At 43.1% G+C, this 13,389-nt stretch overlaps 1 protein-coding gene across 5 annotated transcripts in view; it reads right to left on the bottom strand.

Annotated features, from left to right (window-relative positions):
- Positions 1–10,744, bottom strand: part of tfdp2 (transcription factor Dp-2) — a 44,407-nt gene extending 33,663 nt beyond the window's left edge. For 2 of the 5 annotated variants that reach the window (XM_024376678.2, XM_024376680.2), the window contains exon 1: positions 2,608–3,120. In XM_024376678.2, the coding sequence (XP_024232446.1) occupies positions 2,608–2,644 (37 nt within the window). In that variant the 5' untranslated portion in view covers positions 2,645–3,120. Of the gene's footprint in view, positions 1–2,607; positions 3,123–10,593 lie in introns of those variants that run through there. The other 3 variants (XM_024376679.2, XM_024376681.2, XM_024376677.2) reach the window with 3 other exon arrangements.
- Between the last annotated feature and the right edge of the window lie 2,645 nt (positions 10,745–13,389).

Below are 13,389 nucleotides of genomic sequence, written 5' to 3'. Positions count from 1 at the left end.
TGGAAGAACTTGACTGGGCTGCACAGAGCCCTGACCTCAACACACTTTTAGGATGAATTGGAACTCCGACTGAGCCAGGCCTAATCGCCTAACATCAGAGCCCGACCTCACTAATGCTCTTGTGCCTGGATGGAATCAAGTCCCTGTAGCAATGTTCCAACATCTAGGGAAAGCCTTCCCAGAAGAATGGAGGCTGTTATAGCAGTAACTCCATGTCAATGCCCATGATTTTGTAATGAGAAGTTCGATGAGCAGGTGTCCACATATTTTTGGTCATGATGTGTATGTACATGTGCACAAAGGTTGTACTGATGACAGAGTAAAGAAAGATTAACAAACACACTAAGTAGAGAAGATTTTTGGCAGGATGTGGATGAAACCCCTCCCCAATCATATGACTCCTACCCACACAAACAATCCTCAACTAGTGTACACCATGAAAGCCCCACCACCTACAGCCTTCCATTATTAGAAGTGGGGCTAGCACTACAGCCTAGGACTTTGAGCTGTTCTGTTTTTCTGGGATATCGAGCAGGGCCTGATTCTTTGGGCTAACCTCGGGGGCCTGGGTCAGAACCCCACCCTGTGCAACTGAGTCCTGGACTTCCTGGCGTGCCGAAAAAGCGAGGTAACAACAAATCCACTACGCTGATCCTCAGTACGGGGGCCTCACAAGGGTGTGTACTCCCTCCCTCCTGAACTCCCTGTTCAGTGTTCACCCATGACTGCATGGCCACGCACGTCTCTAACACAATCAAGTTTGCAGACGACAACAGTGGTTGGCCTGATTACCAACAATGACAAGAACGCATACAGGGAGAAGTTGAAGGTCCTGGCGGAGTGGTGCCAGGAAAATAACCTAACCCTCAAAGTCAACAAAACAAAGGAGCTGATCATGGAGTTCAGGAGACAGTAGAGGGAGCATGACCCCATCGACGAGGCCGCAGTGGAGGGTGAAAAGCTTCAAGTTCTTCAGTGTGCACATCACTGATGAAATGAAATGTTCCATCCACACAGATAGTGTGGTGACGAAGGCGCAAAAGCGCCTCTTCAACCTGCACCACTGAGAGCATCCAGTCGGGCTGTATCACTGCCTGGTACGGCAATTGCACAGTCCGCAACCGCAGGGCAGTCCAGAGGGTGGTGAGGTCTGCCCAACGCATCACTGGGGGCACACTGCCTGCCCTACAGGACATCTACAGCACCCAGTGTCATAGAAAGACCATATACCAGCCATAATGTCTATATACACACATTATATACATACAACATATTTATATTCCGAACTCCGACATTGCTTGTTCTAAAATTTATATATTTCTTAATTCCCTTCTTTGTCTTTTCGGGTTTGCGTGTATTTTTTTGTATTGTTAGGTATTACTGCTCTGTTGGAGCTAGGAACATAAGAATCTCTCTTCACTTGCGATAACATCTGCAAAATATATGTAAGCAACGATAAAATTTGACCACCTGACAAGGAACAACTCTGGGCCCTGGTTATAGGCAATTATATTTGAAACACCCCAGGCCCTACTAGCTTCATCCAGTGAGGACCCGGATGGAGGCGGGCTGGTCCAGTGCCAGGCAGCAGGGTCAGAGTGTGTCGGTGGTGCCTTGCGCCTTCATCTGGCCCAACAGAAAGGAGGGCCCCAACCTCTCCCAGTCTCAACACTGGAATGTGGCCACCACTCTCTCCTTTAAGGCACAACAATGAGGAAGGGCTGCTTCATTAGAATACAGCTGTCGCTCTCCCCCCTTTTGACTCAAAAATATTAGGAACACTCACGCAACAGACTTACTAAAAACATGAGGTTTCATGGATTGCTTTAAAATGAATTTTAAAAAAGCAGATTTCAGTGGTGCTAGGAGAGAAACATCAGACTCACCTAGTCACTTAGGCCTTCGTATATTATAATGACCTGATAAGGTGCTTCCAGGTAGAATGCAAGGTCCATTTAAAGATTAGATGTAGAGGGGAGTTCTCAAAATGCAAAAACACCACTTTCCTGAGGATTTTTAAATCAATGATCTCATGCTTGTCTTCAATATTATTGACGTTCTTGCTGGTGCACCGTCCCTTCTCGTGCAATATATTACTCAATTGTTTTGGTTATTAGAAAGGGAAAGGGGGATACCTAGTCAGTTGTACAACTGAATGCCTTCAACTGAAATGGGTCTTCCGCATTTAACCCAACCCCTCTGAATCAGAGGTGAGGGGGCTTCCTTAATCGACATCCACATTTTATTTAATACAACGGAAAACTGCCGTTACAGGCTAAACTAATATAAAAACAAAAACGCATACACTTTGTGCAACTACATTCAAGCAAACCTCAGAGGGCAACAAAACATAAAACATCACATTAAGTGCCCAGTAATCAGAAAAAAACTCAACCACAATCAAACCTTAAAATCAAGCTATGATAAATGAACACGATGTTCACTCAGAAAGGAACACAGCCTAACCACATAGGCAGAACTAGCAAACTACATATTTGTGTAAGAGTCCAGACTAACAATTGGAAGAACAGGAGGCAAGTGCGTTAAGTCACTAAAAGTTGCTAAAAATCGTCTTGCCATTACCGTTGGAACCAGCAACTCGTTTACCTGTCTCTCTGCAGAAGGGAACCAGCAAGACCTCCATGGCTCCCTCTCCCCGTTTCTCAGTCCCAGCTAGAGTGTGCCGACCAGTCTTGCCTAACCCCCACAGACATTAAGCTAGCGAGCAACTTCCAGTAGGACAGAGGAGAGGAGGGAGGTAGTGAGTCTCTTTACTGGCCCAGAACAGAGTCTCGACCCTCCCCTTCCCCTGCTCTTGGCAAGTTGGCTAATCCGCGACACACAACCAATCCCATTTCGTCTAAACAAGACGTAGAGAGAAGAGAAGTAAAAAGGCACATTCATTTACTTGAAGAGCACGTGCCTCTCAGCACCTCGTGTAGCCTGGGATCCAGTGCCCCCCTCACAAATGCGCTCTCCCTATTTTGTTACCAGCCAATGGAAACTTCAGAGCCCCTGCCAGGCGAGTGCAGAGGAAGTCCACCTGCCTTCCCTCCAGACAATGTGGGAACACCACATTTCACTGAACGCCTGGCCTAGGAAGACCGCCACCGATGCACACACACATACACCCTCCCCAAAGGCATGACCATCTCCATGTAATGCTGCTCTCTGGTTGACAGGGAGAGGCACTGTGTGGATGGGTGATTGCTTGTTCTAGCCTGCCTGGTCTGGGAAAGGGGTTGAACAGAGAACGCCTCCAGTCAGCGTCTGTAGTCTGTCTTGTATCAAATGTAGGCTAACAAAAAAAAGGTCACTGTTCAAAAGAATACCTAAACTAAAACCAGGCAAACTGTGGATGCAAATAATAGCCTATGTAGGCTGCACAATATTAAATTAATTGAATTGAGTCATACTGTGCACATTTCCAAAGGTATATTTCCACATTTTGTGGCCAATCAGAGCATTTACACACACTAGCTTCAAATCTACACAATGCAAATCCCTCTTATAATTAAGTACAGTAGGACCTCAGTCCTGAATAGAGGTCGTTCAGAATACTGAAATGTTTTACTTTGAAACCTAATCACAGAATTTGAGTTGCATAATTAACCCATATTACACCTGTAATCTAACATTTTGCCAGTAGTGTATTCACTAGGAACCAAACAAAAGCAAACGGGACAAAATGGAGAGGGCCCCACCTGAGTTTGTCTAATGAGAAACTGCAGTTTTCATTGCAGCGTTCTGTTCCAAAATGTTTTTCTACAGTTTGCACGAATGAATACACCGCTGATGTGTTTTGGAGAATTTTGCATTATACCGTTTTCCGACAGGGTAGGACACATTTGTATAAACTTGTTCCCATATGCTAACTAAACTCAGCAAAAAAAAAAAAAAATGTCCTCTCACTGTCAACTACGTTTATTTTCAGCAAAGTTAACATGTGTAAATATTTGTATGACCATAAGATTCAACAACAGACATGAACTGAGCAAGAGCCAGAGATGTGACGAACAGAAATGGAATAATGTGTCTCTGAACAAAAGGGGACGGACGGGGGGGGTCAAAAATAGAGGTCGACCGATTATTATTTTTCAACGCCAATACCGATACCGATTATAGGAAGACCAAAAAAAGCCGATGACGATTATTCGGCCGATTTTATATTTGACCATATTAATGAAGTAACGCTCGTATTTCTGTGTGTAATATTATAATTAAGTCTATGATTTGATAGAGCAGTCCGACTTGAGCGGTGGTAGGCTTGTAAGCATTCATTCAAACAGCCCTTTCCTGCATTTGCCAGCAGCTCTTCGTTGTGCTTCAAGCACATCGCTGTTTATGACTTCAAGCCTATCAACTCCCGAGATTAGGCTGGCAATACTAAAGTGCCTATAAGAACATACAATAGTCAAATATATATGAAATACAAATGGTATAGAGAGAAATAGTCCTATAATAACTACAACCTAAAAGTTCTTAGCTGGGAATAATTGAAGACTCATGTTAAAAGGAACCACCAGCTTTCATATGTTCTCATGTTCTGAGCAAGGAACTGAAACGTTAGCTTTTTTAGATGGCAAATATTGCACTTGAACTTTCTACTCCAACACTTTGTTTTTGCATTATTTAAACCAAATTGAATATATTTCATTATTTGAGACCAAATAGATTTCATTGATGTATTAACTTAAAATAAGTGTTCATTCAGTATTGTGATAATTGTCAATATTGCAAATATATATAAAAATCGGCATCGGCTTTTTATGGTCCTCAAATAAATCGGTATCGGCGTTGAAAAATCATAAATCGGTCGACCAATCATCCATCCATACATATATATAGCATCCATCATTCCCCTGAATGTCCCAAAAGTGTGTTGACTTCTGCTCCACTCAAGTATAGTTAAAACACACACACAGCAGTAGTTTCACACCCTTTTGTGCATTAACATTTGCGTCTGTGGAGTTGAACAACGTTGGCGGATTTGGGTCGGTTGGATTCAGATGTGTTGCATCTAACCTAGTTTCAGCAATAGCGACTGTATTGAAAAACCATTGCGTGGCCATTTTCCAAATACCCCGGTATAAGCCCTAGTATTTTTTCAAAGAGCTCACGGAGTAAACGTAGCTTTCATGACGTGACGATATGCTGTTGTGCAGTGCAAGAGGTGATCAACTTAGACTTGAAATTCACTACTGGCTGCCAGCTAAATATCTTATAAGTAAAAAAATGCAAGATGTGCCAAATAAATTATTCCCATCACATGGCTCCAGCTATGCATTTGGTTTGCTAACTTGCTAGCTAGTGGCTATATTGCAAGATCAAGCTTCTTGGTTACAGCAGAGAATCAATTCCCCCCTGTGTCAAGATCCCTGTTATCTCAAATTTGATTTGTGCATGCAGCAAACATTTTGAGAGTTGTACAACTTTGAGCTGGGCTGTCTGTCCTTGCAATTAGTTTGTTCGCCTCCGCTTCTTAGCATTCAGCTAGCATCCACTAAGGCAATTCCCTAGTACTTTGTTAGCCTTTTGTTTTTTTACATTTGGAAAGCAAGTGGCCCTGTGTGCAATGCCAGTAATACCGTATACCCCTGTATGGTACAGGAATGGGAGTGCCTCAGCCTTTGTGCTCAAAGCTTGTTGAGGACCCCGGGAGGCTCATAAAGAAGCGAACAGCTGGTGAGCCTAGAAGGGCCGGAGAGGGAGATTCCATTCAAAGGATCAATGGCAGATAGAAAGGAGGTGGCGCCCACATTCCTGCCAAACAATAGCTCCCCCGTGGGCCCCAGAGGGCACTTCACAAAATGGGCTTTTGTCCAACATGGACAGAACCTATAGAAGAACCAGAGAAGCTCCAAAGTGGCTGGAGGTCTCTCTCACTTTCTCTGCACTTGCAACTCTCCATCTCTCTCTCCCACCTCTCCCTCTGATGAGATGATGGAAACATTAGATTTATGCAACATCAGGCATTAAAGTGTAACAGTGTCTTTAAACACTTGGTAAGTCTGTACACGATCAAAACATAAAATAACACCACTCTTCTAGATGAGATCATAATTATTTTTATTTTTTTAAACACTTGATACCATCTGGTGGCCCATCTTTGTAATTACCAAACCAGAAATCGTCAGTAAGTGGCACACCTCCGCAGCTTGTAAACACAGCAGTTCTGCTCTTACGAAACAGTCTCGTAAGATTTGAAAAAATTTGCATTTCCAAAATTCAATGGATGCAAAATTCTCAGAAGTCAAGAGAAGCCACAGTATAGAAACACATTATTTTTCTACAATTTTTCTTTGCCACTTGAAATAAACATCACATTTCGTATACAGTATTTAACATTGGGTGTTAAGTGATGCAAACCACATATTTATGTTGCTTAATATACAATGACTGTTTCTTTTTCACGTCAAATAAAAGTCTGGATCTCGATTAAACATATATTTGAATGTTAACTGCCTATGGGCCCCAATTTGCATGTGTAAAAAAAGTTAGCTAACTTCCCATCTTAACTGTAATATATATAATATACACCAATGAGAGTCTGGTGTTTTGAATACTGCAACTCGCATTTGAATGATATGCAATGCATTTTCAGATTGAACAACCATTTTCTCAAAAGTATTGTTTGTGTGTTAATATTTTCATGGAGTGAGCACTGTGTGAAACCTCTGGCAGGCTGTATTTCATACATGGAACACAATTTTTGAAATGCAGAAATAAAATTACACACTGAAGATAACTCTTGCAATATATACAGTGCCTTAGGAAAGTATTCAGGCCCCTTTACCTTTTCAACATAGTTACATTACAGCCTTAGTCTAAAATTCAATATCCCCCCATATCAATCTAAAGCGAAAACAGATTGACATTTTAGCACATTCATAAAAAATAAAACAAAATACCTTATTTACATAAGTATTCAGACCCTTTGCTATGAGACTCAAAATTGAGCTCAGGTGGATCCTGTTTCCATTTATCATCCTTGAGATGTTTCTACAACTTGATTAAAGTCCACCTGTGGTAAATTCAAATTGATTGGATATGATTTGGAGAGGCACACTATCTATATAAGGTCCGACAGTTGACAGCGCATGTCAGAGCAAAAACCGAGCAATGAGGTCGAAGGAATTGTCCATAGAGCTCCAAGAGAGGATTGTGTCGATGTAAAGATCTGGGGAAAGGTAACAAAAAACGTTGCAGCATTGTAGGTCCCCAAGAACACAGTGGCCTCAATCATTCTTAAATTGAAGTAGTTTGGAACCACCAAGACTCTTCCTGGACCTGGCCGCCCAGCCAAACTGAGCAATCGGGGGAGAAGGGCCTTGGTCAGGGAGGTAAGCAAGAACCCAATGGTCACTGACAGAGCTCTAGAGTTCCTTTGTGTAGATGGGAGAACCTTCCAGAAGGACAACCATCTCTGCAATACTCCACCCATCAGGCCTTTATGGTAGAGTGGCCAGACAGAAGCCATTCCTCAGTAAAAAGGCACGACAGCCCATTTGGAGTTTGCCAAAAGGCACCTAAAGGACTCTCAGACCATGAGAAACAAAATTCTCTGGTCTGATGAAACCAAGATTGAACTCTTTGGCCTGAATGTCAAGTGTAACATTTGGAAGAAACTGGGAGATTAGTCAGGATCAAGGGAAAGATGAATGGAGCAAAGTACAGAGGGATCACTGATGAAGTCCTGAGTGCTCTGGAGCTGGTTCTAAGACTGGGGTGAAGGTTCACCTTCCAACAGGACAATGGCCCTAAGCACACACCAAAGACAATGAATGAGTGGTTTCGGGACAAGTCTCTGAAGGTCCTTGAGTGGCCCTGCCAGAGCCTAGACTTGAACACGATCGAGCATCTCTGGAGAGACCTGACAATAGCTGAGCAGCGACGCTCCCTATCCAACCTCACAGAGCTTGAGAGGATCTGCAGAGAATAACTCTCCAAATACAAGTGCCACGCTTGTAACGTCATACCCAAGAAGACCTGAGGATGTAATTGCACCAAAAGGTAAATGGTCTGAATACTTATGTAAATGTGATATTTGCAGTTTTTTTTTAATTTTTTTTTTTTTTTTTACAAATATCCTACGAAAATGTCCCAAATTATAAGCAGAAACATATCTAAATCAGGCAAAGAAAATCCTGCATCCCCTGTCAAAAAAATTATTCCCCCATCTCTGGCTGTAGCCTACAGCACAAATTCTCTATTAGCGGGTTAGGGTTGGGTGCAGGCCTCAGATTAACTTTTTCACAGAGGCTGCAGATGGGTCATTAGCAAATGCGGGTGGGTGCGCCCTCAGTTTTAAGTCCAGTCACATGGAAGGAACCATAATCAAATAAAGGCCTAATATTAATTTTAATAACAAAGCAAGGTAAACAGTCAAATGAGCACCAAGCATCAGTCTGTTTTTATTTTTTTATTTTACCTTTATTTTACTAGGCATAAAAATAAATAAAATTGCCAGTGTAACAGTTTTGCTTCCGTCCCTCTCCTGGCCCTTCCCTGGGCTCGAACCAGCAACACAACGACAACTGCCACCATCGAAGCAGCGTTACCCATGCAGAGTAAGGGGAACAATTACTAGAAGGCTCAGAGGGAGTGACGTTTGAAACTCTATTAGCGCGCGCTAACTAGCTAGCCATTTCACTTCGGTTATACCAGCCATGACGCGTCGAAAATCTGTCGTTCTGCCCCTGAACAAGGCAGTTACCCCACCGTTCCTAGGCCGTCATTGAAAATAAGAATGTGTTCTTAACTGACTTGCCTAGTTAAAAAGGTATAAAAATTTAAAATGAATAAAAAAATTAAAATTGGCACCCAAAAATACCGACTTCCGATTGTTATGAAAACTTGAAATCGGCCCTAATCAATCGGCCATTCCGATTAATCGGTCGACCTCTATTACACACATACACAAAAATGTTTAAAAAATATATACATATAAAATTGGCCGATTAATCGTATCGGCTTTTTTTGGTCCAATAATTGGTATCGGTCGACCTCTAGTGTGGACACCCCTTCAAATTACTGGATTTGGCTATTTCAGCCACACCAGTTGCCAACTGGTGTATAAAATCGAGCACACAGACATGCAATCGACCATAGACAAACATTGGCAGTGGAATGGCCTTACTGAAGAGCTCAGTGACTTTCAACGTGGCACCATCATAGGATGCCACCCTTCCAACAAGTCAGTTCGTCAAATTTCTGCCCTGCTAGAGCTGCCCGGGTCAAGTGGTGTTATTGTAAAGTGGAAATGTCTAGGAGCAACAACGGCTCAGCCGTGAAGTGGTAGGCCACACAAGCTCACCGAATGGGACTCGAGATTCATGAAATTGGTTTCCATGGCCGAGCAGCTGCACACATGCCTAATATCACCATGCGCAATGCCAAGTGTCAGCTGGAGTGATGTAAAGCTTGCCGCTATTGTCCTCTGGAGCAGTGACGAATCACGCTTCACCATCTGGCAGTCTGACAAAGAATCTGGGTTTGGCGGATGACAGGAGAATGCTACCGGTCCAGATGCATAGTGCCAACTGTAAAGTTTGGAGGAATAATGGTCTGGGGCTGTTTCTCATGGTTCGGGCTAGGCCCCTTAGTTCCAGTGAAGGGAAATCTTACAACAACATTTCAGATGATTCTGTGATTCCAAGTTTATGGCTACAGTTTGGGGAAGGCTCTTTCACCTTTAAGCATGACAATGCCCCCATGCACAATGCCAGATCCATACATAAATGGTTTGTCGGGATCGATGTGGAAGAACTTGACTGGCCTGCACAGAGCCCTGACCTCAACCCCATCAAACACCTTTGGAATGAATTGGAATGCCTAATCGTCCGACCTCACTAAGTCACTGCAGCAATGTTCCAACATCTAGTGAAAAGCCTTCCCAAAAGAATGGAGGCTATTATCAAAATAAAATAAAATGATATGTCACATGCACCGAATACAACAGGTGTAGTAGACCTTACAGTGAAATGCTTACTCACAAGCCCTTAACCAACAATGCAGTTAAGAAAAATGTGTTACATAAAAGATAAGTAAAAATTAATTTAAAAAAAAAAAGTAACTAATTAAAGAGCAGCAGTAAATTAACAATAGCGGGGGTATCGGGTATAGCCGCAAAGGGTGGACCAATTCCATATTAATGCACATGATTTTGGAATTTGATGTTCGACGCGCAGGTGTCCACATAACGTTACATACACTACATGACCAAAAGTATAATTTATATACAAAATAGCAGTTAGTGGTAAACGTTGTTACGCCTCGAAGGCAATCATGTACAATTTATTTATTCGCAACGCAAATTGTACATGGCTATCGAGCTAAGATATTACGTAGTGTTGAGGCTTCATACATTTATCATAAATTACAGTATAATTATCGTAAACACTGGCTAAAAAAACAAGTGTTTGCTAGAAAGTAACGTTAGGCTAATAGCTAGGCAACCTAACGTTAGCTTACTAGCTAGCTGCTGACTGGCTACCATTACATTAGCTGGCTAACTAGATAGAAAATACACGAAGTCTTATCTATAGTAGCTCATTTCGTTAGGGAAACGTGTAAAACAAAATATGTATTTACCTTTTACATGTACTGTCGGGGAACAAAAAGTAAAAATAAAAAGGGCCGAGCGAAAATCGCTCTATTTTCTGTCAATGGAAGCGACAGCACTAGTCGGACCCCTTTTCCCAGTACACAAGCTTGGCGGCGGCTGCCAGCTGTCGTCTCTGATTGGTTACACCCGCTTGTGACGCGAAACACCAGATGGAAGCAGATTGGATGTCCCCCGACCGATGTAAACAGCAAACGCAAGCCGCTAAAAAAACGAGTCTACAATGAAAACTGTATTTGGGAGGAATCATATATATTTTCTTATTATGCGCTACTTAAAGTCTAGCACAGCCCATCGAATTCATTAGCCAGTAACCATGCACACTCCATCAATGATGTACAGTGCACTGCCCTCAAAGTATTCATATTCAGCCTGAATTCAAAATGGACTCGATTTTTTTTCTTACCCATCTACACACAATACCCCATGACTGGTGCACATTTATTGCAAATGGTGCACATTTATTGAAAATGAAATACAGAAATATCTCATATACATAAGCATTCACACCCCTAAGTCAATAGTTTTCAATAAAACGTCACAATAAGGTGTAGTGTTCAATTTGCCTGCTGGGGAGCAAGGAGACCCACAGCTCCACTAAAACCATTGACAACTGGGTGCCATTTGTGATTGTTGAATTTTTTTTTACCCCTTTTTCTCCCCAATTTCATGGTATCCAATTGGTAGTTACAGTCTTGTCTCATCGCTGTAACTCCCGTACGGACTCGGGAGAGGCGTAGGTCGAAAGCCGTGCATCCTCAGAAACACAACCCAACCAAGCCGGACTGCTTCTTGACACAATGCCCACTTAACCAGGAAGCCAGCTGCAACAATGTGTTGGAGGAAACACCACACCTGTCAATGATGTCAGCGTGCACTGCGCCGACCCGCCACAAGAGTCACTAGTGCGAGATGGGAGAAGGACATCCCTGCCGAAGAAATCCTCCCCTAACCCGGACGAAGCTGGGCCAATTGTGCACCGCCCCATGAGTCTCCCGGTCGTGGCCGGCTGCAAATCCTTTTTAATCCTTGTCATATGTAGAGAAATAATGAAGATAAATTATAGATAAAACATATCGGTGCTCATCGGCCATTGGACATAAACATTACACATTACACATTCAACAATGAGTGGTTTGGAAGGAATCAGTGACAGTGGCTAACTGCAAGCATTGCAAAGCAATCACTAGCCTGCTATTCAGTGGAGTGGCTGTGTGTCGCAAATCTGGGATTAAGTGTCTCTTTTCCAAGTTTAAAATGATAAACATTCAACATTGGCCACGCTGTCAATGAAGCATGATTTGTGCCGCACTCAAAACAACTTAACTCTGAACTGTGAAAACTTGACTTCAGTGAGTTCAAGACAACTGGGAATTCCCTAAAAAAACAAGCTCTGACTGGGAATACGTTTTGACCGGTCATCAAACTCGGGAACTCAGGCCTCTTTCTAGAGCTATGACCTGAAGATCAATGACGTCCTCATGACTGGAACTTGTTTTTTTCAGAGTTCCCAAGTTGTCTTGAAAGCATCATTAAATCCAGAGAATGCCAGACTTTGATGGCAAAATTTGCCCATGAAAGACTGCCGTGGCACCTTCCTGTTCAAGTGAGCACAACACAACAAGGTGAGTCCAAACATTTCTTGTATGCTGCATTAAAAATGTACTATGCCAGGTAGATATGTATAATTGTTGAAATTATTATGGATAAATGAATAAACAATATCCCCATTTTAAATAGAATTGTAACTAAGTAAACGCTGTTTTATAAGTGATTAACAATATGAGTTCATAAGAAGGGATTGTGTGACACGGACAAGGAGTAATAAAAAGTTAATGAACAAATCAAATCAAATTTATTTATATAGCCCTTCGTACATCAGCTGATATCTCAAAGTGCTGTACAGAAACCCAGCCTAAAACCCCAAACAGCAAGCAATGCAGGTGTAGAAGCACGGTGGCTAGGAAAAACTCCCTAGAAAGGCCAAAACCTAGGAAGAAACCTAGAGAGGAACCAGGCTATGTGGGGTGGCGAGTCCTCTTCTGGCTGTGCCGGGTGGAGATTATAACAGAACATGGCCAAGATGTTCAAATGTTCATAAATGACCAGCATGGTCGAATAATAACAAGGCAGAACAGTTGAAACTGGAGCAGCAGCACGGCCAGGTGGACTGGGTACAGCAAGGAGTCATCATGTCAGGTAGTCCTGGGGCATGGTCCTAGGGCTCAGGTCAGTTGAAACTGGAGCAGCAGCATGGCCAGGTGGACTGGGGACAGCAAGGAGTCATCATGTCAGGTAGTCCTGGGGCATGGTCCTAGGGCTCAGGTCCTCAGAGAGAGAGAGAGAAAGAGAGAATTAGAGAACGCACACTTAGATTCACACAGGACACCGAATAGGACAGGAGAGGTACTCCAGATATAACAAACTGACCCTAGCCCCCCGACACAAACTACTGCAGCATAAATACTGGAGGCTGAGACAGGAGGGGTCAGGAGACACTGTGGCCCCATCCGAGGACACCCCCGGACAGGGCCAAACAGGAAGGATATAACCCCACCCACTCTGCCAAAGCACAGCCCCCACACCACTAGACGGATATCTTCAACCACCAACTTACCATCCTGAGACAAGGTATAGCCCACAAAGATCTCCGCCATGGCACAACCCAAGGGGGGGGCGCCAACCCAGACAGGATGACCTCATCAGTGAATCAACCCACTCAGGTGACACACCCCTTCCAGGGACGGCATGAGAGAGCCCCAGTA

Source organism: Oncorhynchus tshawytscha, linkage group LG17, assembly GCF_018296145.1.
Source record: "Oncorhynchus tshawytscha isolate Ot180627B linkage group LG17, Otsh_v2.0, whole genome shotgun sequence".
Taxonomy (NCBI): domain Eukaryota; kingdom Metazoa; phylum Chordata; class Actinopteri; order Salmoniformes; family Salmonidae; genus Oncorhynchus; species Oncorhynchus tshawytscha.
This window is presented reverse-complemented; position numbering and strand designations above follow the sequence as displayed.